The 24,233-nt window shown below is 34.8% G+C and overlaps 1 protein-coding gene across 1 annotated transcript; it reads left to right on the forward strand.

The window, feature by feature from the left end:
• The first annotated feature begins 20,119 nt into the window (after window positions 1–20,119).
• LOC120138314 lies at window positions 20,120–21,584 on the forward strand. Its single transcript, XM_039153820.1, has 3 exons — window positions 20,120–20,317; window positions 21,104–21,165; window positions 21,248–21,584. The coding sequence occupies exons 1-3, from the start codon at window positions 20,230–20,232 to the stop codon at window positions 21,425–21,427; spliced, it is 330 nt and encodes a 109-aa protein (XP_039009751.1). The 5' UTR covers window positions 20,120–20,229; the 3' UTR covers window positions 21,428–21,584.
• Window positions 21,585–24,233: the final 2,649 nt, after the last annotated feature.

Here is a 24,233-nt window from a genome sequence, read left to right on the forward strand (position 1 = left end):
GATTTGCAAAGTATATTCTATATGGACGTTGTATTAATCGAGTCATAAATATGTTTTTATTTTGATTTAAACCTTATAGTAGTATTATACGTATTTTGGGGGACTCACACACTTTGTAAACTTTGATTTAAATTCCACTGTTATAATGGGTGAATGATTTTTATATTTATCAATGTTTTGAAAATAAATTTTTGGGTTGACCATTTTGGTGGTTTCGTGTGGTATCATAATCCATGGATCTTCAGGTCAGACTAGGTTAGGGTGTTATATTTAGTGGTATAAAAGCATCTAGGTTTAGATGTTCTTAGGACGCATGGGTTAGAGTCAGTAAGCGTCTGTGTGAGTGTATGCCCCAAGATTGTAAAAAATACTTAATATTCTGGAATAGCGATAATGAGCTCTCATTCATTTCTAATTTCAGGATTCGATTATGGATGATGATACGATTTCGAGTCATGAGGGCCAAGAGGAGAGTCGTGCCTCCTTGGTCGAAGATTTCAGAGATGAGTATGCCCCCGATTATGAGCATGATATGATTGTGGATGCAAGAGCAGACGATGAAACTTTCTTTCATGATCTAACCTCAACTCTTAGCCAGATAGTCCACATTATTCTGAATATGTCTGCTATGCCACCTCTCCCATTTGTACCCCCAGTTTAACCTACAGTGGTGCCTCAGGAGTTCCCTATCGAGATGCTCCGTAGGTGTAGGATCACCGATTTCTATGGATATGGGGACGATGATCCCATCTCTGTAGACTAATGGCTCTAAGAGACACTTTGTACGTTACATCAGTTGAACTTCACCCTTGAGGGAAAATTGGATTGTGAGGCCTTCTTGGACCATGTTATGGATACGCGACTTTTTGTTCCGATGATTGTGGAAATTTCTACCATTCAAGAGTTCTCCAACGTATTCTTGGAATATTTTCCAGGGTTATCACCTGACCTTGAGGTCGAATTCAGCATACTAGTCTTGCCAGGTTTAGCTCCAGTGTCCATTGTACCCTATCGCATGATACAAACGGAGTTGAAAGAGTTAAAGAACTAGATTCAAGAGTTACTTCAAAGGGGTTTCATTTGACCGAGCGTTTCACCTTAGGAAGCGTCAGTTATCTTTGTCAAGAAAAAATGATGGGTTGATGAGGTTGTGCATCGACTACCAGTAACTGAATAAATTTATCATTAAGAACTGCTACCCTCTCCTTCGAATTGATGATTTGTTTGACCAACTTAAGGGCACATGTGTGTTCTCCAAAATAGATTTTAAGTCAATGTATTATCAATTAAAAGTCAAGGATGAAGACATTGCCAAAACCACTTTCAGGACAAGGTACGACCATTATGAGTTTCTCATGATGTCGTTCGGGCTCACCAATGCCCCAACAGTATTCATGAATTTAATGAATTGTGTTTTCCATCCCTACTTGAATAAGTTTATGGTTGTCATTATCAACGACATACTGATGTATTCTCTTTCTGAGGATGAGCACGATCAGAACCTCCGCATCATTTTGTAGACGCTTGGAGAGCATCAATTGTTTGCTAAATTTAATTCTGGTTAACCAAAGTGGTATTTATGGGTCATGTGGTAGCATCTGATGGCATCCGAGTGGATCCCTAGAAGATTAAGGTAGTGTTAGAGTGGGAATCGTGTAAGAATGTCACCGAGGTGAGTAGTTTCTTAGACCTTGTAGTATATTATCGTCATTTTGTTAAGGGTTTCTCTATGATTGCAACATCGTTGACCAAGTTGCTTCAGAAATGAGTTCTTACTGTATGGAATGAGAAGTGCCAAGAGAGTTTTGATCAATTGAAAGAAATCCTTACGTGAGCCCCTATTTTGACACAACCGAAATTAGGTAAAGACTTCACCATATTTAGTGATGAGTCATTAAATGGTTTGGGAGGTATTTTGATGCAAGAAGGAAAAGTTATAGCCTATGTGTCTCGTCAACTCAAGCCTCATGAATGAAACTGCTCTACTCATGATTTGGAGCTGGCAGTAGTGGTTTTTGCTTTAAATATTTGGATGCACTACTTGTTTGAGGAGAAGTGTCACGTCTTTATGGATCACAAGAGCCTTAAGTATTCGCTTACTCAGAAAGAGCTAAACTTGAGGCAGCGTAGATGGGTAGAGCTTTTGAAGGACTACGATTGTGTGATCAATTATCATCCTAGAAAAGGGAACGTTATTCTAGATGCTTTAAGCAAAAAGACCATAGTGGAGCTGTGAGCTTTGCTAGCACATTTAAGTTTGACTTATTCGAATTGTCTTTTGGCTGAGTTGAGAGTTGAAATCGAGTTAGTGAGTAAAGTTAAGAGATTTCAAGGTTCAGATGACTGATTGAAGGCTCAAGTAGACCAAGTCCTCTTAGTTGAGGCCCCAAGTTTTAAACTACACGATAGGAGTGTACTTTAATTACGAGGATGTTTATGTGGCTGACATACAACTTCGTGACAAGATTCTCCGTGAAACACATTGTAGTCCCTTATCCACTCATCCATGTAGCAACAAGATGTACCAAGATCTCTGACCATTGTATTCATGGCCGAGCATGAAGAAAGAAGTGTTCGAGTTTGTGGCTAAGTGCTTTGTGTGACAACAAGTCAAGGCAGAACATCAGGTTCCTTTAGGATTACTGCATTCGTTTCAGATTCCACAGCGAAAATGGGAGAGAGTGACGATGAACTTTGTGATCGGTCTACCGATGACAAGACTTCAATACAATGTCGTGTGGGTTGTAGTAGATCGATTAACCAAATCTGCTTATTTATTTCCAGTTTGTATGGACTTAAACGTTAGAGAGATTGATACAGCTATACATCTACAAGATTGTGAGATTATATAGAATCCTTATCTCGATCATTTTCGATAGAGATCTGTGGTCCGCTTCTTGGTTTTGTAAAGTACTACATAAAGCACCACTGTAATATCCCAAATCAGGGTCAGTGACTAAATTACAAATTTTGAAAATTTTGTACTCGATTTCGAAATAAGTTAAAAGTTAAAGGACTTAAATAGGAATATTTTAGTATTGGATTAAATGGTAATTATGAAAGGATTAAAAAGATTGTATGGTAATTTAGCTTAAAGGATATTTTTATCTTCCTATTTAGGGTGGGAATGAGGAAATTCTCCAGAAAACTCTTCTATCATTTCTCTTCACAGTGGAACCCAAAGGCAAAGGTAAGTTTCCATGTTTATTGATTAATTGTTAAAATTAAGATGGGCTTATGATCCTTAGATGACACTTAAGCTTAAGAAAAACTTAAGTTGTTTTAAACCTATAAGATGAAGGAGTTTGAAGAGAATAAAGATTAGGAGTTTTTAAATGAAAGAAAAGAGTCGATAAATAAAATTTGAAGTTAAATTTGACTTGTCAATAGTTGAATTAAGAGATTTAGAGTGATAGAATTGGATTTAGAACATATAAAAAAATTTGGTATGATTCTTGAATTTCATATGGAAGATAAGATTTTGAGGTTAAAGAGGTGATAAATGAGTTTAAGCATGAGTATGGAAATTAAGAATATGATAGGGGATGAAACATGAAGTGTTTAAGTGGATTTGAGGTGATTTTCATGCTTAAAATTGATTTATGGGCTAGTGTGTATATGTATACATTCAATAGGTACCGATACATCAAGAGTAAAATCTGGGAAAACGTTTAAAGTGTACCGATACATTAAGGAGTGTATCGATACTCCCTTAAATAGGAAAACTTTCGAATGTAATTTGTGTATCGATACATAGGTAGTGTATCGATACACACGTTAAGGAATGTACTAGTACACTATAGTGTGTATCGATACACTTATAAAGGAAAATGAAAATAATCTTTCTTTTAGTTTAAGAAATGAAAGATTTGAGTACGCCAAGCGAAATACTTATATGCATAATGTATGACTATATAGATATCAATTGAAAGCAAGTCCAGATTAGTCGACAAGTATTGGGTATTGAAGAAAAGATAAGAGAACGATATTGACTAGTGAGGCCAGGTCAGAACATATTAGATAATATATGATGTTTAATGGAAATAAGACTTGCGACAAGTCTGTTTCCTATAGTATTATGCATGAATTCATGAACATGAGCATGTGTTTAATATGAGTGTATGTATACTTGATTATATGAATTGAACTGTTCAGGTACGTACTGTGTGATTCATGTAAAAACACTATTAAGTGATAATAGGAAAATATAAAATAAGTTAAGAAATTGTATGAGTATAAAAGATAAGTTATGTGATAAGATCTATGGGATATATGGAAATGAAATATAAGACTACGTGAATACATGATATGAGATAAATTAGATAATAATATGAGAATATGATAAAAGTGAGTTTATGAGAAATGATATGAGCCAAGTAAGCAAATGTAAAGGTCATATAAACAATAGAAACGTGAGTTGGGAAAATACATAGTGGTATGATTATTTATGTGGAGTAGTAAAATAGAATTATATGATTAAATGAGAAGTGAAATACGCTAAATAATATTGACCTATAGAATGATATGAGAATAATATATTAACTAGGAGACTCGAACATAAGTAATATATATATATATATATATATATATTGATATGAAATATGTTACATGATCTAGATGAATATAAGAGAATGAAGCATAAACTATATGATATGATATCAGTTATTATATACATATATGAAATATGATATTAAGCAATGGGACAATTAATATGAAATGACTTGGAAGGATTATATAAGTTATATGAAACGATGATTCAAAGTTATTTGATTTCATGATCACAAAAGATAAGCTATGCGATGTGAATGATATGATAAAAGCTATGAGCATATGAGATATGACTATGTGAAACGATATAAAAGAGAATGTCCATGTAAGTGTCAGGAGAGCTAGAGGTATAGTTGGCATGCCAAGAGTCGAGGGTTACCTATGTCTTTCGAGACATATGGATAACTTACTTATGTCCTTAGAGACATATGGACAGTTACCTATGTTCTTCGGAACATATGGATAGTGGTCCTTCGGGACATATTTCACATGCCACTCAGTGGAACTTATACGAGCTGTGGTGACAGCATATATGCACAACCTCAATGTACTCGCATATGTTTAGTTCTCACGAGTATACTGGGCTAATAAAAGAGATAACATAAATATTTCTTGTGTGATGTTATTTGTGCTCTTGCAAAATATGTTATATAATATGCATAAATGATAAGTTTATTGATAATGATAAGTATAATATATGTGTATGTCTGCAATTTGTTATATGTAATATTATATGAGTGGTATGACATGAGCATATACAATGTTTTGTATTGTAAGTGATTAAGTTTACAGTATATGTTTTATTATGCCTCACTAAGTCATAGACTTAGCGTGTGAGTGTTTAACATGTAGGTTCTGGAAAGCGAGAAGAGAATTGAAGAGGAGCAGGACATGTTAGCATCTTCCTTACAAATTTCAGATCAGAAAGTTAAAGAGATGATTAGTTGTATTTTGTTTATTGGAATATAGTTGGCATGTACTACTTAATTGAGTTGAATATGCTCTGATATGTTTTGTAAACCAATTTATTTATTAATGTAAAGTACTCATTTTCTTAAATGATGAATTTAATATTTTGTGAATTTATAAAGAACAGAGTTTGAAAAGTCAATGTGACATCTCAGACTCGTATCTGGGTCGGGTACGGGTTGGGGGTGTTACAACCGCCTTTCATCCTTATAAAAATAGGCAATCCAAGCAATTTATTCATATTATAGAGGATATGCTTAGATTCACTATATGGGATCTTGAGGGTAGTTGGGAGGATCATTTACCCTTGGTAGAGTTCGTGTACAACAGCAGTTTCAAAACAAGCATTCAGATGGATCCATATAAAGCCTTGTATGGACGGAAGTGTAGAACTCCATTGTGCTGGATAGAGCTCACTAAGGGAAAGATAGTAGGCCCCGACTTGATTTGAAAAACAGAAAAAAAGTTCAATTGATTCAGAATCATCTGAAGGAGGCTTTTGATAGAAATATAATGTATATTAATCTAAAGTGAAAGGATATTGAGTTCACTATGAGAGACAAGGTATTCTCAAGGTTTCCCCTTGGAAAAGGTACTTCAGTTTGGATGCAAGGGTAAGTTGACCTTGCGATTCATCAGGCCATATAAGGTTTTGGAGAGAGGTAGGCCAGTGGCTTATCGATTAGCTTTGCCTCCAGATTTAGAGCACATTTACAATGTGTTTCACGTTTCTACGCTTCGAAGATATCGATATGATCCATCCTACATTATTCCCCTTGAGAAAGTGGAGGTGAGGCAAGACCCGAATTATGAGGAAGAACCTATTTGAATCCTTGCCAGAGACGTCAAGAAATTAAGAAACAAGAGGATATCGTTGGTGAAGGTTTTATGGAGAAACCATGGCATAGAGGAGGCGACATAAGAACCCAAAAAGGACATGCAAGTTCAGTATCCGCACCTATTCTATTCAGGTAAAATTCAAGGATGAAATTTCTTTTTAGGAAGGAAGATTTATAACGCCCCGAAATACGGGTTAGGGATCTTTAGACCTAAACAAATATGACTTGGGCTTGTGATGAGCCCAATAAGATAAAGAAATGATGTTTGTAATCATGAAGCAAATGAGGAGGGACTATGTGAATAATTTACCCATTTATTTGAATTAAAGTTGATTCCCATTAATTTAGGATGATCTTACATTTGAAATATATCTTCTATTTGTCCCCAAAAGCTTGTCTTCTTCCTCTTCAAGAACCAAGTTAAAGTAGGAAACTTTAAGAGTTCCAAAAATCCATTTGAGCCTCCAATGTAAGAACTACAACCATCATTCCCTAAGCTTTCATTCAAATCCACTTTTGTAAGTTTTAGCCAAGTTTCACAAAAACGAGTTTTAGTGGGGGTTTATGAAAATCTAAGTTTGGGTTCGTTTTAGGGTATTTAAGTTGTAAGGAAACATTTTTTGCTTCTTCCTAAGTTTTAAAATGACCTAACAACTCATTAAGATTAGTGCAAGAGCAAGAGGAGAGCTCAAAAGCTAAAGGCAAAGAAAAGTTAATCCTTGGGTGATTTGAGAAAATTTTCCAGTTATTTAGCTTCAAGGTAACATGATTCTAACTTAACCATATTGTATGTAGATCATTGTATGTGCATTTTGGTACGTTTTGTCCATGAAATCATTCTAGAGTAATTTCATGGTAATTTCCATATTTGTTGGTTGCAAGTATGAAAGTTAGTACATTCTAAGACACCAAATAAGACTTTAAAACATTTTTTAGTCTTAAGAGAGTGAAATGGTGAGGTTTGGGGTAAGATTTTGTGCTCAAAACAAGACATTCTAGTCCGTTGGTATCGGTACTAGAAGAAGAGTAACGATATTTTTCTTTGTGAAAGACAAAAACTAAGCATGTTATAAGGGCAATATAACACCCTCGGATCGATGGGGGTGACCCGATCAAATCCGAGGTGTCACATTAGGGTCACCGGATCGGACCCAACCCACAGTAAAAATCCAGAGAAAATTTAAAAATAATGTTAAAACGCATAAAATCATAAAACAATTTATAATTAAAATACAAGTTTAGAAAACCATTCATATATATATTAAAAGTAGAATTATACAACATACAGTAATAAATCAGGTGAGAGGTGACACTTATGTTGGTACCAGCAGTGGCCCTCAATGGTGAGTGGTGACTGAGATTAGAGTTAAAGGATTCGAATGATCTCTCCCTAGTTTACTCTCAACGATAGTGAGATTTGGTTCTTGGTGGCCTATGTTGGGTCGTGAGACGGTGGCAGTACACCTGATAGGGAAGCGGTGGCGGATTGATGAACGTTGCTCTTGTTGAAGAATCAAACCTAGAAAAGCTCTAGACTCGATGAAGAACAATAAGGAATGAATGAGGAAGGTGGCGGTAAAAGCTAGGATTCTTTAGGGTTTCTTTTAGTACTAGAAACAAGAAAAGAAACAAGATTAAAATAAGATAAACAAAAGATAAAGGAATTAAGAATACAGAAAATAACCAAGAAATCAAAGATCTCCCTTATGAAAGTGAACGGTAAAGATGATTGATGGCGTGGATGGATGTGGAAAATCGATGGATAATGTCCTATCGAGCCCTCCTAGTCGCAATGAAAAGGCAAACACGATAATATGGCTCTAACCAACCCTCCTAGTCGCGATGAAAAGGCAAATTGGAGTGTGAAGATTAATCTCCCTCACAAGAACTTGAAAGAACTCCAGGAGAAGAAGCTTCGAAGGCACAAGGCAATCAGCACTTGCAAAAACAAACTCTTGTTGTATTATTGATCAAAGAAATCTGATTTACAAAGTTGAATGAAGCCTCCTTTATATAGGGGATGAATTCTAAAGGTCCTAAATAACTAAAGAATAAAATATTAATAAACTAAACATGTTTTAACTCTAATTCCTAATAAAATAATAATAACTAAAAATATTGTTTTAACCCAACCTTAATTCCTAATAAAATAATAAATCTGATCCTAAAAGATAATTAATCATCCTATATTAAATTATATTACAAATAATCAATATAAATATTGAAAATTCGTAATATTTACAAAATAACGTATTAATCCCGTATAGGATTTCCTGCATGCACTGTCTTCAGTAAAATGACCATATCCTGAGTTCCCGATATCGGATTGATGCGATTCAAGAACTGTTGGAAATATAAGAGACAGACGGTTGTATCTCCAGAAGACATGTCGACCGGATAACAACTGGATCCCCTTCAAAAAGTCGTTGCAAATATGATGCTATTAGACCCTTCCGGATGAATGCTTGAACTGCGATTTGAAGCTTGTCTTTAAGAAGTTTGGTCCGGCCTCGTGTGATAGGGCCAAGTGGTATAGTAAATTCATCATCCTTAGCTTTAGGGCATGTGGTGCATGTATCATCTCCCCCTTCCTTAAAAGGATTCGTCCTCGAATCTGAAATATCAAAAGGAGATAAGTCAGAAACATTAAAGGATACACTCACGTTATACTCACCGGGAAGATCAATGCGGTAGGCGTTGTCATTGATTCGTTCAAGAACTTGGAATGGGCCATCGCCTCGTGGGTCTAGCTTGGATTTCCTTTGTGTCGGGAACCTTTCTTTTCTCATGTGAACCCATACCCAATCTCCTGGTTCAAAGGTGACATGTCGTCGGCTCTTGTTAACTCAGTTTGCGATTGCCTCATAGGTTTTCTCCATCTTGAGTTTGGCTTTGGTGTGAATGTCTTTGACAAGGGCAGCCTTATTTTCACCATCTAAACTGGCAACCTGATCTAAAGGTAAGGGAATAAGATCCAAAGTAGTTAGTGGGTTAAAACCATAAACTATTTCGAATGGAGAATAACCTGTTGTGGAGTGAATGGATCGATTATAAGAAAACTCAAAAAAAGGTAAACATTCTTCCCAATTACGGGTATTCTTACCTACCACAGTTCTTAGCAAAGATCCTAGAATCCGATTTATTACTTCGGTTTGTCCATCGGTTTGAGGATGACAAGAAGTGGAATAGAGAAGTTTTGTGCCAATCTTACCCCATAATACCTTCCAAAAGTGGCTTATGAACTTAGTGTCACGATCGGACACAATGGTGCGAGGAATGCCAAGAAGGCGGACTATTTCTCGAAAGAATAAATTAACAATATGTGTGGCATCGTCCGTTTTATGGCAAGGAATGAAGTGTGCCATCTTTGAGAATCTGTCCACAACCATAAAAATACTATCTCGTCCTTTCTTAGTGCGGGGTAAGCCAAGTATAAAATCCATCGATAAATCGATCCAAGGAGAAGAAGAAATTGGTAAAGGCGTATACAAACCATTAGGATTTACCTTTGACTTTGCTTGTTTGCACGTGATGCATGATGCACAAATCTTTTCCATTGTTTTACGCATGTGCGGCCAAAAGAAGTGTTCCATGACCATATCAAGTGTTTTGTGAATACCGAAGTGTCCCATAAGTCCTCCGGCATGTGACTCGTGAACCAAGAATTCTCGCAAAGAGCTTTGTGGTATACACAACCTGTTCATGCGAAAAAGAAAGTCATCTACAAGATAAAACTTGTTAAAAGAACCTTTTACACATTGTTTATAAATCTCAGAAAAATCTGGATCGTTAGGATAAAGTTCTTTGATATGTGCAAAACCCAGAACAGTAGCATGCATTCGAGTGATAAGTGTGTATCGTCGGGATAATGCATCAGCTACGATGTTATCTTTCCCTTGTTTGTATTTGATGATGTAAGGAAAAGATTCAATGAACTCAACCCATCGAGCATGTCGTTTGTTTAACTTACCTTGTCCATTTAACCATTTGAGTTATTCATGGTCCGTGTGAATGACAAACTCTTTAGGGAGAAGATAGTGTTGCCACACTTCGAGTGCTCGGACGAGTGCAAGAAGTTCCTTGTCGTAGGTAGAGTAGTTCAATTGTGCACCTTTTAACTTCTCACTAAAGTAAGCGATAGGTTGTCTTTCTTGCATGAGGACGACACCAATGCCTATGCCTGAAGCATCACATTCTAGCTCAAAGGTGTTAGAAAAATTAGGAAGACGAAAAATAGGGGCAGAACATAGCTTGTCTTTAAGAAGTTCAAAAGCTTTTTGTTGTAGTGGTCCCCATTTGAATTCAACTGACTTTTTGATGATCTCGATTAATGGTGCAGCAATGGTTGAGAAATCTTTGACAAAGCGATGGTAGAAACTTGCCAAACCATGAAAAGATCTTACCTCGCTGATGGAAGTAGGCGTGGGCCATTCTTGAATTGCCTTGACCTTCTCTTTATCTACATGAATACCCTGTACACTAACTATAAAGCCTAAAAACATAAGCTTATCACTGCAAAACACACACTTATCCATGTTAGCATATAAATGTTCTCGTCGAAGAACTTCGAGAACCATTCGAACGTGAATGACATGAGAATCAAAAGAAGATGAGTATATAAGAATGTCATCAAAGTAAACGAACACAAATTTACCTATAAACTCCTTAAGAATGTGATTCATTAATCTCATGAAGGTGCTTGGAGCGTTTGTGAGTCCAAAGGGCATAACAAGCCATTCATACAAGCCGAACTTTGTCTTGAATGTTGTTTTCCATTCGTCACCTTCTTTCATTCGAATTTGATGGTAACCACTCTTCAAGTCAATTTTGGTGAAGATACTTGCACCATGTAGTTCATCCAACATATCATCTAGGCGTGGAATATGATGCCTATACTTGATTGTTATCCGATTGATAGGTCGACAATCTACACACATTCGGAATGTGCCATCTTTCTTTGGAACTAGAATGACGGGAACTGCACAAGGACTAAGACTCTCACGGATGTGTCCTTTTTGTAATAATGAATCTATTTGTCGTTCCAATTCTTTCGTTTCCTCAGGATTGCATCGGTAAGCGGGGCGGTTTGGTATGCTTGATCCAGGGATGAATTCGATTTGATGTTCAATTCCTCTTGTAGGTGGTAAACCATCCGGTGGGTTGCTTAAGACATCTTGAAACTCCTGTAATAGAGAAGAAAACACACTAGGCAAATCTGTGATGTTAGTGATAGTTGATAAAATGGAGTCCTTGAAACGGACTAGAATGCACGGCCTATTTTGAAAAAGGGTATCTCTCATGTCTTTTGCACTCGCATAAATGTTTTGAGACACTCTTTTATTTTCACATTGAGGTTCACTCACCACCCGTGGGTCATTTGTTTAGCTTTTATCGGTTGTGACCTCTTTTGCCTTTTGTTTCAAATTCCCTGTTTCCTTGAGAATTCGTTGTTGATCTATGAGAATCTCTTTGGGGGGTAGGGGGTTAAGTCGGAACGGTTTACCTTTTATTGGAATTGTGTAAATGTTCTTTCGACCATAATATGTGACGTCATTGTCGTATTGCCAAGGTCGCCCTAAGAGAATTTGGGATGCTTGCATCGGAATTACATCACACCATACGTCGTCACAATACTTTCCCATCTTGATATTAATGAGGCATTGTTTAACCACCTTCATCTCGGCATTCTCATTAAGCCATTGTAAGCAATAAGGTTTCGGATGTCGTTGGCAAGGAAGTTTGAGTGATTCAACAACATTGGAGCTAATGACGTTGACACAACTACCATTATCAATGATGATGGAGAATGGTTGTTCCTTGATTAGGCAGCATGTGTGGAAGATGTTGGAACGTTGTATGTCAGACTCGTCGGATGATTGGATGTTCAATGTATGACGGATCACCAAGATTGTGCCATTGTACTCATCGCTTCCATAGTCATCACTGTCTTCTTTGGCTTCGGCATGTGCTGGAATGTCAGCGAGGTCGTCATCAGAGTCAGAATTGTAAGATCCATCACCTAGTATGATTAAGGTCCTCGTGTTTGGACAATTGCGGCTGATATGGCCTCTTCCTAAGCATTTAAAACACTTGATGTCTCTTGCTCGGGTGTTGTCTTTAGGGGCTGGAAGTGTCTCATTCTTCGCTGGTCGTTATTTTTCTTTGTCGAGTTTGTCATCTCTCGACTTTTTTTGAGAAGATGAGGAAGGATTTGAAGTAATACCTTGGTAAGAGAATGAAGTACCTTGGTAATGTTCTCTGAATCGGAATCTCCTTTGTATTTGTGCTTCGATTGTTATTGCTTTCTTTAGTGTATCTTCGAGGTTTTCGTACCCATGGAGATCAAGAAGATCAGTGATGTTTGAGTTTAAGCCAACGACGAATCTTGACATGGTGTCCTCTTCTTCTTCAGTTATGTTAGCCCTATTGAGTAAGGACTGCATCTCCTTGTAGTAATCTTCAACTGAACTTCTACCTTGTCGAAGTCGGTGTAGTCGTTGTTTAACTTCTCGTGTATAATGTGTCGGTAGAAATCGGTTCCTCTTGGCATGTTTGAGTTCGGTCCAAGACGTGATTGGTTGAATTTGGTAGTTGTCGATCTTTTTCCTTGTTTGCATCCACCAAGTGTGAGCATATCCTTCGAATTCCAAGGTGATGAGGGGAACTTGTTCAGCTTGGGGGCAGTTATGGTATGCGAACAAGAGATCAACTTTTTCTTCCCAATCGATGTACTTGTCTGGGTCGTAGTCTCCTTTAAAAGACGGGATCGTGAACTTTGGTTTTGCAAAGAGTTCGGGTGTTTGAAAACGTGGTTGTGCTCGCCTGGGGGCCAAAAGTTCAGCATTGTTTGGCCTTGGATTCTGGTTTGGTTGATCCAGTTGTAGTTCTTTCCGTTCTCTCAAGGCATTGTTAAGTTGATCAAATTGAGTTGTGAGTCGTTCAAGTGCGGCTAAGATAGCCGTAAGTGTCTCATTGTTATTGTCGCCCATCCTGCAATTATAACACTCAAAAGAAGATTTTAAAGTAGAATAAAATAAAATAAATTCAACAAAGCAAGAAACCTCATAAGTCACTCCAAGAAAGTAACACAACGAGAGGCAAGTAAGCCGATCTTGTACTCTTTAAAACTCACTTTACCAAGTAGTCTTTCACAGTTCGTATCGGAGTTTGATTACTAGCAAAGGCGATAAGAAAAACCTAAAAGCTCTAAGAGGCCAAACAAAGGTTAGACTCCAAGAGAACGAGAATGCAAAGAAGGAAGAAGTATGCAAACTCTTTAGTCCTACTAACACAAAGAAGATAATGTGTTAGATAATGCAAAAGAACAATAACAAGGAAAAACAAAAGAACCTAAAGCACTAAGAGTCAAAGAAAAAGGGACCAAACCAGAAAACCTAGAAAACGCTGGATCAACTTGAGCAACGTTTTTGAGGGGGTTACCGGTGTCCAAAAATTCTGAAAAATTTCTTGAATGTCTTTCGATGCGTCAAGAAACCACCTGTAAAATTTCAGAACCAAATACCTTCAGTAGTATCCAGTAGACTCTGTTGAACTGTGAGTCCTCAAACAATCTGTTTTTCTTGATCACTTTTTTTGAAGTTGTTCTTGATCTAAAAAAATTCTGATATTTTTTGTGAATGATCTCCAATATATGAAGTTTCAATCTGGAAATTTTCATCACGAAATTACTCCTGTAAAATTTTCAAGAAATTCGACAAGATTCTAAACCGAATCTGCCGATGAAACTTGAATGATGTATTTGAAGGCTCCAATGAACTCCGATTGGGGTAAAATTTGGACTGGGGATTACTCTTAGAATGAATATAATATATGGATAAAATAAGCCCTAAATACCTTCGTTTACAATTTTTTGAAATTTTGGCTTTTTTGGCTTTTTTTTGTTTTTTTGCCTTTTTTCTTTGCCTTTTTTTTGTTTTTTTGAAAAAAAATAGCAAACTAACAAGAAGGATTTAAATCTAAATTAAAATTAAATATAAAGAACCTGAAACGCTGAATCGTTTGTGAACTAGCTCCGTTGGGGTACCTTGACGGTTTTGTGTGCAAGAACAAGCAAGATTGCTTGTTTCTCTCCAAGAATCGACCCAAATCTGATACCAATTGATAGGGAAGCGGTGGCGGATTGATGAACGTTGCTCTTGTTGAAGAATCAAACCTAGAAAAGCTCTAGACTCGATGAAGAACAATAAGGAATGAATGAGGAAGGTGGCGGCAATAGCTAGGATTCTTTAGGGTTTCTTTTAGTACTAGAAACAAGAAAAGAAATAAGATTAAAATAAGATAAACAAAAGATAAAGGAATTAAGAATAGAGAAAATAACCAAGAAATCAAAGATCTCCCTTATGAAAGTGAACGGTAAAGATGATTGATGGCGTGGATGGATGTGGAAAATCGATGGATAATGTCCTATCGAGCCCTCCTAGTCGCAATGAAAAGGAAAACACGATAATATGGCTCTAACCAACCCTCCTAGTCACGATGAAAAGGCAAATTGGAGTGTGAAGATTAATCTCCCTCACAAGAACTTGAAAGAACTCCAGGAGAAGAAGCTTCGAAGGCACAAGGCAATCAGCACTTGCAAAAACAAACTCTTGTTGTATTATTGATCAAAGAAATCTGATTTACAAAGTTGAATGAAGCCTCCTTTATATAGGGGCTGAATTATAAATGTCCTAAATAACTAAAGAATAAAATATTAATAAACTAAACATGTTTTAACTCTAATTCCTAATAAAATAATAATAACTAAAAATATTGTTTTTAACCCAACCTTAATTCCTAATAAAATAATAAATCTGATCCTAAAAGATAATTAATCATCCTATATTAAATTATATTACAAATAATCAATATAAATATTGAAAATTCGTAATATTTACAAAATAACGTATTAATCCCGTATAGGATTTCCTGCATGCACCGTCTTCAGTAAAATGACCATATCTTGAGTTCCGGATATCGGATTGATGCGATTCAAGAACCGTTGGAAAGATAAGAGACAGACGGTTGTATCTCCAGAAGATATGTTGACCGGATAACAACTGGATCCCCTTCAAAAAGTTGTTGTAAATCTGCTGCTATTAGACCCTTACGGATGAATGCTTGAACTGCGATTTGAAGCTTGTCTTTAAGAAGTTTGGTCCGGCCTCGTGTGATAGGGCCAAGTGGTATAGTAAATTCATCATCCTTAGCTTTAGGGCATGTGGTGCATGTATCAACACCCCTCCACTGGCTAAACAACGGTGGCCGGCGAGGGGAATAATGCTGAAACATGATGATTTCCAGACACGGTTTTGAACTCCCAACTGGGAAGAAAATGATTGAGGTGATATCATCTGATCCATATCTAATAAAACTGAATTTTAAATTTTTAATGACAAGAGATGGATAATTTCATGGTTAGGTCTCTCAACTATCGTTAAGCTTACAAAAAAACCATCATATATCAAAATCAATCCACTAAATTTTAGTCCTCAACTTTTCCCTTGTTACTACTTTAATTCAACACTTTACGTTAATAAAATATAGCCCCTAAATTAGGGTGTGACAGGCAGTATCGATACCCCTTCAAGGAGTATCGATACCCAGGGTCCAGTATCGATACTCAGAGGGTTGGTATCGATACCTAGGATAGAGTATCAACATTTTCCAAAACATCGAAGCTATTTTTGGTATCGATACTCAAGGTGAGTATCAGTACCTACAGTGATTTTTTGCCAATTTAATTCGTTTGGTTTGTAGGTTCAGACTTGGGTGTTTTGAGTTCGTATAAACTAAAAGTATCTAATGCAAGTTAAAACAAACAAGTTAACTCAATTCTCACTTAGAAATCAAGCAAGATAGAATAAATTAAGATTTGCCTTCGTATGATGCTCGAGAAACGACTAGGACACCCGAGTTACTCTAGCATTATGACGATTGTCCTTTGTGAATATCTGGATATTATCTGTTTGGTACGTATCCGATGGACGTAAATTTTGGTTCGTACTAGTATGAATTTTGATGCACATAAATTCTGGAATCGTACCTTATGCTCGACTAGGTATGAAGTGTGAGCTTTTGATGCACAAAAATTTCGGACCTCACCCTTACCTCTCGAGGATCCGAGATAGACTAAGGGCTTTAATATCCGATGCACGTAAATTTCGTTTCTTACCCCAAAGCTATCACGTTCTAGATAGGCTAGTGTGTTGTCCAAGATGCACGTAAATTCCTCCGACCACACTACTTGGCCTATCTCATGTTTGTTATGTACTTCTGCATGTTTATGACTTTGCACACCGGCATGTTCATGAAATGAATGCATGTAGTATTGCATAGTTATTCTTGTGGCACTGAGCTCGTGAGCTCAGCGTATGGAATGTGTTTCAGTGCGTAGGTTACTAGAAGGATCATTGAGAAGCCTATCGCATCAGTACATTCCATACCGGACGATTTGCAGAGTATGTCTTGAGTTTATTTTAGTGGGCATGTATTCTATATGGACCATGTATTATTTGATTCATAACCCTATTTCAATTTTGATTTAAACATTATGGTCGTATTGTACGTATTTTGGGAGATTCCCACACATTGTAAACTTTGATTGAAATTTCACTTCTATAATGGATGAATGATTTTGATATTTATCAATGTTTTGAAAAGAAATTTTTGAGTTAACCATTTTGGTCGTTCCGTGTGGCATAATAACCCATGGATCTTTGGGTCGGATTGGATTAGGATGTTACATCCTCCTCTCATTTTCCCTACTTGTGGGGTCTGGTTCGATCCTATGACTGAAATTTTTTTACTATTAAGCATGGAAATTATTTGTTCAGGGAATCGAAATGATTTCCAAATTATAAATTAGCAATTGAAAGTGATTCGGCAGTTGTATTCAGTTGGTTTGAAGATTCATCCAAGGCTCCGGGTTGTTTAATAAAAGAGGTGCTTGCCATTGTCGTCTTTGTTTCCATGGGATGGCTTGTGGTTCGGCACATCCTGAGGACCATTAATATCGAAGCTGATGTGTTGGCAAAAGCTAATGTGGGTAGATGGATTAGGTTGAAGCTTGTTTTGTTTTCTGATTTTTTCTCTTGGTTCATTGCTTAGTGAAGGTTCTAGTTTCAATTTCGGCATTTAAGTATTAGTGAAAACGAACTAGTGCAGTTTTTCCTGCATATTTTATGTATTGTCTTTGATATTTAATATATTTATTGGACACTCTTTCTCCTCTTTCATTTTTCGATATAATCTTTGATTAAATATCGATTACAAAAGAGGTTTTCAACGAGACTCCACTTTATTTCAATTTTTTTAATTAAACGTAAATCATTTTATGTCTTTTAAAAGATTTTTTCTTAATTTTCTTTAAAAAAATAAATATTTAAGTATTTGATATACTTAACGTAAAGATCGATGGCGACTCGAAAACAATTTATTTTTTCTAAACTTGAACTTATCCCCACTCAAATTTTAAAAATTAAGTCGAATTCCTCACACACAATCACAAGGCTTAAGGACTGTTCCGACAATGTGACACTATCATATTAATAAAAATGTTATTTTTATTTATTACATTAAGTTTATTTAATTTTTTAAAATAATTTTTATCTAATTAAATGATGACACGTATCGTAATCGTAAGAAGAAAATAGAAAACTAAAAATTACTAACGGTGAAAACTTAAACCTGAGATTTAACAATGAAAAACCCAATACTTTACAACCAAACCAAATTATTAACATATAATATTTTTAACAATTATATTTTTATGTTATCATATTTATAACATAAATATTCTTTTCTATTAGAAACCCTAGCAAGTAGCGACGCTCTCTAGGTTTCCTTTGCCACTCTGTTTCTTCCTTTGGATATCAAATTATTTTTTCTTTATTTAGTCAATAACATTATTGATTTTGATATTAATTATTGAACGTTTGTTTTTTTTAATTTTTAATAAAAAATTTCTTTCTTTGTGAAACGTTTTTCTCTATATTTTTTGTACATTTTTTTGTCTTCTTTCTCGATTGTTTGACCGTTCTTTTTATTTCATATTTTTTAGGTTGAATTTGACAACACAATGACTGATTAATATGATGTTTATTTGTAATTCTACTGATATTCTCTATTTTTAATCCTCGGATAGTGTTTGGATATGCAATTTTACGATCGTGAATAGTTTCTCATGACGATCGAATTTGATTTATGATTTTTGCTCTTTCAATAAGCTTAATTATCTTTTGTTGTTTGTTTATACATACAATCATATTTGTTCGTATCTATTTATCATTCAAGTCTTTTAATTACATTTTTAACCTTTTCTATGATCCTTGTTTGATATAAAATGACTAGTTTCTTGTTTCAATATTATAAAAAGTTTTTGAATTATATGTTTAGTTTGTAATATTAATTATAAACTTTTATTGAAATTTTAGATATTTTCATATTTTAATAAGATTAGTTGTTTCTACTAAAAAAAATATTTTTGTCTATTATAATATAATACTTATGAGTAATAAAAAATGAAATTTGAATGGATAATTTCAGTAATGGGCCTGGACCTTCAGGCAGCCTACGGCGTATATGCCTTTGAAACTAAGTTTTACACTTAAAAAGAAGGGATGGACGTTCAATCGAGTCGAGTCAAAAATTTTTGAGTTATTCGAGTTGATGAGTGTTATTTTATAACGCGAAATTGATTTTGAATTTTTTTAGTCGAGTCGAGTAGATTTTTCGAGTTTCTTTTTAAATTTAATTGTAAATATTTGTAATATTATAATATTATTTTATTCCAATTTAACTGACTTTCTATAATTATATATATAATACAAATATATTTCTTCATATTGTTTTTCATATTTAATATACATATATCATACAAAATCCAAGTACTCGACTCAAACTTGAAAATATCCACTAATTACTAAAAATTTCGAGTTATTTGAGTTGTACTTTATAACTCAATTTGAACTTGAAACTTTTTCGAGTTGAGTTTATGAAAATACAACTCGAAATCAATTCGGATCGAGTTTTTTTAATCAAATAGAGTAAAAAAATTCGATTTTTTTATGTAAAGTCGAGTTTTACTCAACCTACTTTAAAAAAAAAACCCGGGAGGTGTCCCTTGTTTCTCAAGTCAGGCCTATGCATCGAGTTGATGTCTTGTAATTTTATCATCTTTAATTGACGATATGGTTTGATTATCCATTTACTGTTTCCATATTCAGTCCCAAAGCAACAGCAGTAATGATATTGTATCCACTATGAAACCTTTAAAACAGTCATTCTGCTTTCCTGTGTCCGTAATTATGGGGCTTTAAACTGGATTTTATCATTTAAAACAAGGAACAAGATTTATTTGTGTCCGAGATAAGGCAAGCAAACGGTGGCAAGAAACAGTAAAAATACTAAAAAAACTAAGTGTATGGCAGTTGGCGCAAATTACGTGCCTCCACCGCTCGCATTCCATCCCACCACACTTGTTTTCTGTTCTTCTTTTGCCGCATTTATGTCTCTTCCTTCATTCATTCGTCACCTCAAGCACTGTTCCATTCCTCCGCTGTTACAGCTAATATCAATGGCAATTACTCCCTTTCTCTGCACCCCTACACCCACGAGATGAGATCCCATACAATGAAATTCACATGCTTTCTTTTAATATCGACTTACCCGCCATTAATGTCTCTCTACATTTAATATTTTTGCCTTTCTTTTTTATGTAGCATGGGCCGTTCCTAGGCACTCGTTATCTCCTTCAACGCTAAATCTGGGATTTTCAACTTCTTTTCTTTCCCTTTTTAATCTATTTTGGTGGGAAAAATATGCTCTTGGGCTGAGTCGCTGCATATGTAAGAAATTTTGAACATTTGACATAATGAAGGTTCCTGGGATTTGGGTTTTCTTCTTTGTGCTCGGAACAGATTTGCTTGTCTTTACCTTCTCCAACAGCTCCTACATTCCCAGTAAATCTCTTATCCTTTTCCCTTTTACGTCGATTTATTAATGCAATAGATAATTCTTTGTCCTTTAAAGGGTAATTGCTGCATTGGAGGATGGTGTGCTATTGCATGTTAGCTTTAGTTGAAGCATATACTATTTTGACTTGGATTTGCAATTTGTATTTAAGAGTATTTCCAAGATGAGTCGAGTTTTGATTTTTGAGAAATAAAGTTCGTAAGTTATGAAAAATCCTAAGCAATTTGTTGTGATCTTTCTGCCACAGCCAAACATGGCTTGTTTCAATTTACAGAAAGTGACTGAACGACATCCCTTTAGGCCTCTCTTTCCATATTGTTGTATTTCAATAATTTTGATCAACTGTCTCAAAATCTTGATATTGAATCTTTCAACATATTGTGATAGTAATGTGTAGCGGTTTCAATCAATCTGCCGACAAAAAAATTGTCTTCTTGCTTCCTTTATTAGGTTGTTGGCTATAGGGATAGGGTGCTTAATTATTGAATGGCCTATTTCCTACTATTTGATCAGCTTATAGGCTTTGGTTAGTTCATCTAAAATCATTGCCAGTAATTCCGTAATCTTAAATTGCAGCCTGCATGTCAACGCAAATTCATGATAAACTGGTTAAAAAATGGCTCACCTTTGTATAGGTGAAGAATAATTATTCTTAAAATTATTGCAGTACATTGGTAAATCTAGTAAAAGAGCAGCAACCATATGCATATCATTGTAGGATTCGATAATTGTATATATGTTAAAAGCTACCAGCTTCTTGAATCTCATTTCAGATATGGAGTTTTCCAAGAATTGCGATGTTTGGAGTATAACAAGAACAAGTAGGAAGCTGAAGGTATACATTTTAGTACTTGACCAAAAACAAGTGTTGAACTCTTTCTTATTTTTTTGAGACAAATCTTCTTTTGAAATTGCAGGGGAATGGCTATAACCTGAGCACTGAAAAGAGGGGCAAAGTGGATCTAGAAGATTACCGCCATGGCATCGATCCAGTTCCGAGCTCAAAGGCATCTATAAAACATGGTCCTATTGAACATGGTACTCCTCTTATGCCATACATACCAAAACCCCCACCTCCAAGCCATCCCAAAAAATGATGGTTCCACTTAGTCATCACCTGAGAGTCATTTTTATTATCTAATGAATCTGTATCAGCATAAAGTCCAGACTTTTATTTCAATTTGCCTATGTATGCGGCAGCTTAAATTAGTGTGCTAATGTATTCTGTCAAGAAATAACAACCTTATTTGTGTGCTTTCTAAGTGTTATTTCCTTTCTCCGTAGATATAATTACTATATCTATTTGCATGAGATTATTACCATCAAACTAACAACAAGAAAACACTGGTTAACAGTGTAATACCCAAAAATTTTAGATAATGACCAAAATGAATATTTTGAAAGTTTGACGGTCGAAGTAGAAAATTGGGAAAAAGTTTAGGGAATTAAGTGATAATTTCCTAAAAAGAATTTTATTCCATAAATAGATGATTTACTCTTGAGAGTGAAGTTTTATAGAAATTATATTATAGGATTTGGAAATTTAGTAAAGAAAAATTAGAAAGGCTTAAAGTCGGTAAGGAAATCGGTATTTCAGATCGAATTGAAATTTTACAAAAATTGGAAGGATGTTATAAATTGTTTGGAAATATTATTTTAATATTTTATATCAGAGAAATTTGGTTTGAAAATGTGCAACTTTTTAGATTTAATCGAAATAGTGGAATTTAGTGATTAAAATTTAATTTTTGAAAATTCAAGGGGAATTTCGTAAATAAAAGTCAAATTAATTCATATTTGACTTTGTAATATGATATGGATCAGGTGGCTTGATTTTATGGTGAATAGGAAGATTCATTAAGGGCAAAAATGGAAATTCTTATGGAATAGAATAAAAAATTCCATTATGATATTATATTAAGCATGTGCTAGATCTAATTAACATTAGAATAACAATAATAGGGAACATTTCAGCTTCTTCTTCCTCCAAGGGCCGACACTTTCAAGCAAGAAAGGTAAACATTTTTAGTTTCAATTTTGAAGCTATTTCTTGAGAATTAGACTCGGTGTGGTTAGGAAAAATATTCTACGTTCAATTCTCTATATTTTGACATGAATATTACTAGGGTTCATGTTCAAGTTCATCTTGAGTTGATGAAGGAGATGTTGATTCTTGTGTTTTATGGGTTTTTAAGAGTTAATTGATTTTAAAGAATTGGTTATATGATTTGATGAAGAACCTAAGGATGATGTTTAAGAAAACAGTTTAGATTTTGAGATTTACAGTGGGTTTGAAAATTCACCAAAATTTATATAAAAATAATTTGGAGGTTTTTTTATATATTGTGTTCAGATATCGATCTAGTTTTGTTAAAAACAAACGGGGATCAATTTCAAGGTGTATACAAAGAGATATGAATTTTTAACCAAGGAAAGGTCAGAAAAATCGGACAGCAGATTCTGTTGGTCAACTTTGAAAATTCACCATAAATTATATATAATGAATTAGAAATAGTTGTTTATATGGATAGATTCATATTTGAGTCTAGTTTTCAACGGAAGAAAAGAAATTAAATTCTAGTGTGTATATCAATACAGAATATTGATTCTTTAAAGGTAGTGCAAGTTGTCAGAATATGGAAATTTTAGAAAGTTTGATGATTGTAATACAAATTTCGAATTTGTTGGGAGTGTTTATTGTAATTATGCCTTTGTATGGGCACTTGGTTTATAATCCTTTCAATACTGGAATTTTTGGTATTAATAATCTAAGTGATAAAATGGTGAATGACCATTTTGAGTAAATTGGAAAAGTGGGTTCCAATGTTAAAAGGAATTAATAAGTATTGAAGTATTTTGATAGAGAATGAGTTTTAAATATATTATGGAGTTATTTTGGGATATGTTTATGTTAGTACAATACTAACATATGTATTATTATGAATTTGTGATTTATACAAATCATGGTTGATTTGCAATTGTAGCAAGTCAAGTATAAAAAGGGTATATTGTGGACAATAATGAGGCACAAATATTTTGAAAGATTTAAATGTCAAGGTGAGTGCAATAAATGCATGAAATTATACATGGATGTTTTATACATCATCAGGAAGACTTGCGATAAGTCGACCTTGTTTATAGCAACATGATATTATGTCATTTATCATATATTTGACATATTCTAAATATGTCAAAGGTTAAATATAAAATGCATTGATCACTGATTTTTTCATATGTTGTTATCATGAACATATATGATTTTTATCATGAATGATATTTCGGGTATGAACTGCCCAATGTTAAATGGTATTGATATACTTTGCCATAGATGGATCGAATAAAATTGACTATATGCCCAAGTATGTTATTGAGGTTAAGTGGTATTAATGGCATGTCATAGCTAGCAGCTGCATATTAGGTAGCACTAGAGTGTCTAGAGAAGGTACATAGTGCAGGCCTTAGTGTCTAGTGAAGACACGGTACAAACACTACGGTGTACTAGGTGGGTAAATCCCGACCTCAACACTTCGGTGCAATATTTGACTCCTATACCGGGTTCCTCATACACTTATACTATGGGCTATGGATAATGGTTTATTGCTTAATAAATGGTAAGTATGAAAATAAGCTTACGAGCTTATGGAATAATGGCTAGTATGTTGGTAAAATAAGCTTACGAGCTTATGGAATAAATGGTAAATATGATGGTAAAATAACCTTACGATCTTATGGAATAAATGGTAAGTATGTTGGTAAAATAAGTTTACAAGCTTATGGAATAAATGGTAAGATGTTGGTAAAATAAGCTTACAAGCTTATGGGATTAAATTGTAAATACTTTGATAAGAAATTTTAAATTAATTTGATCATGGTAAAATATTGAATATGCAAGTGAAATGATTT

This window comes from Hibiscus syriacus, unplaced genomic scaffold, assembly GCF_006381635.1.
Source record: "Hibiscus syriacus cultivar Baekdansim isolate YM2019G1 unplaced genomic scaffold, ASM638163v2 tig00110683_pilon, whole genome shotgun sequence".
Classification (NCBI taxonomy): domain Eukaryota; kingdom Viridiplantae; phylum Streptophyta; class Magnoliopsida; order Malvales; family Malvaceae; genus Hibiscus; species Hibiscus syriacus.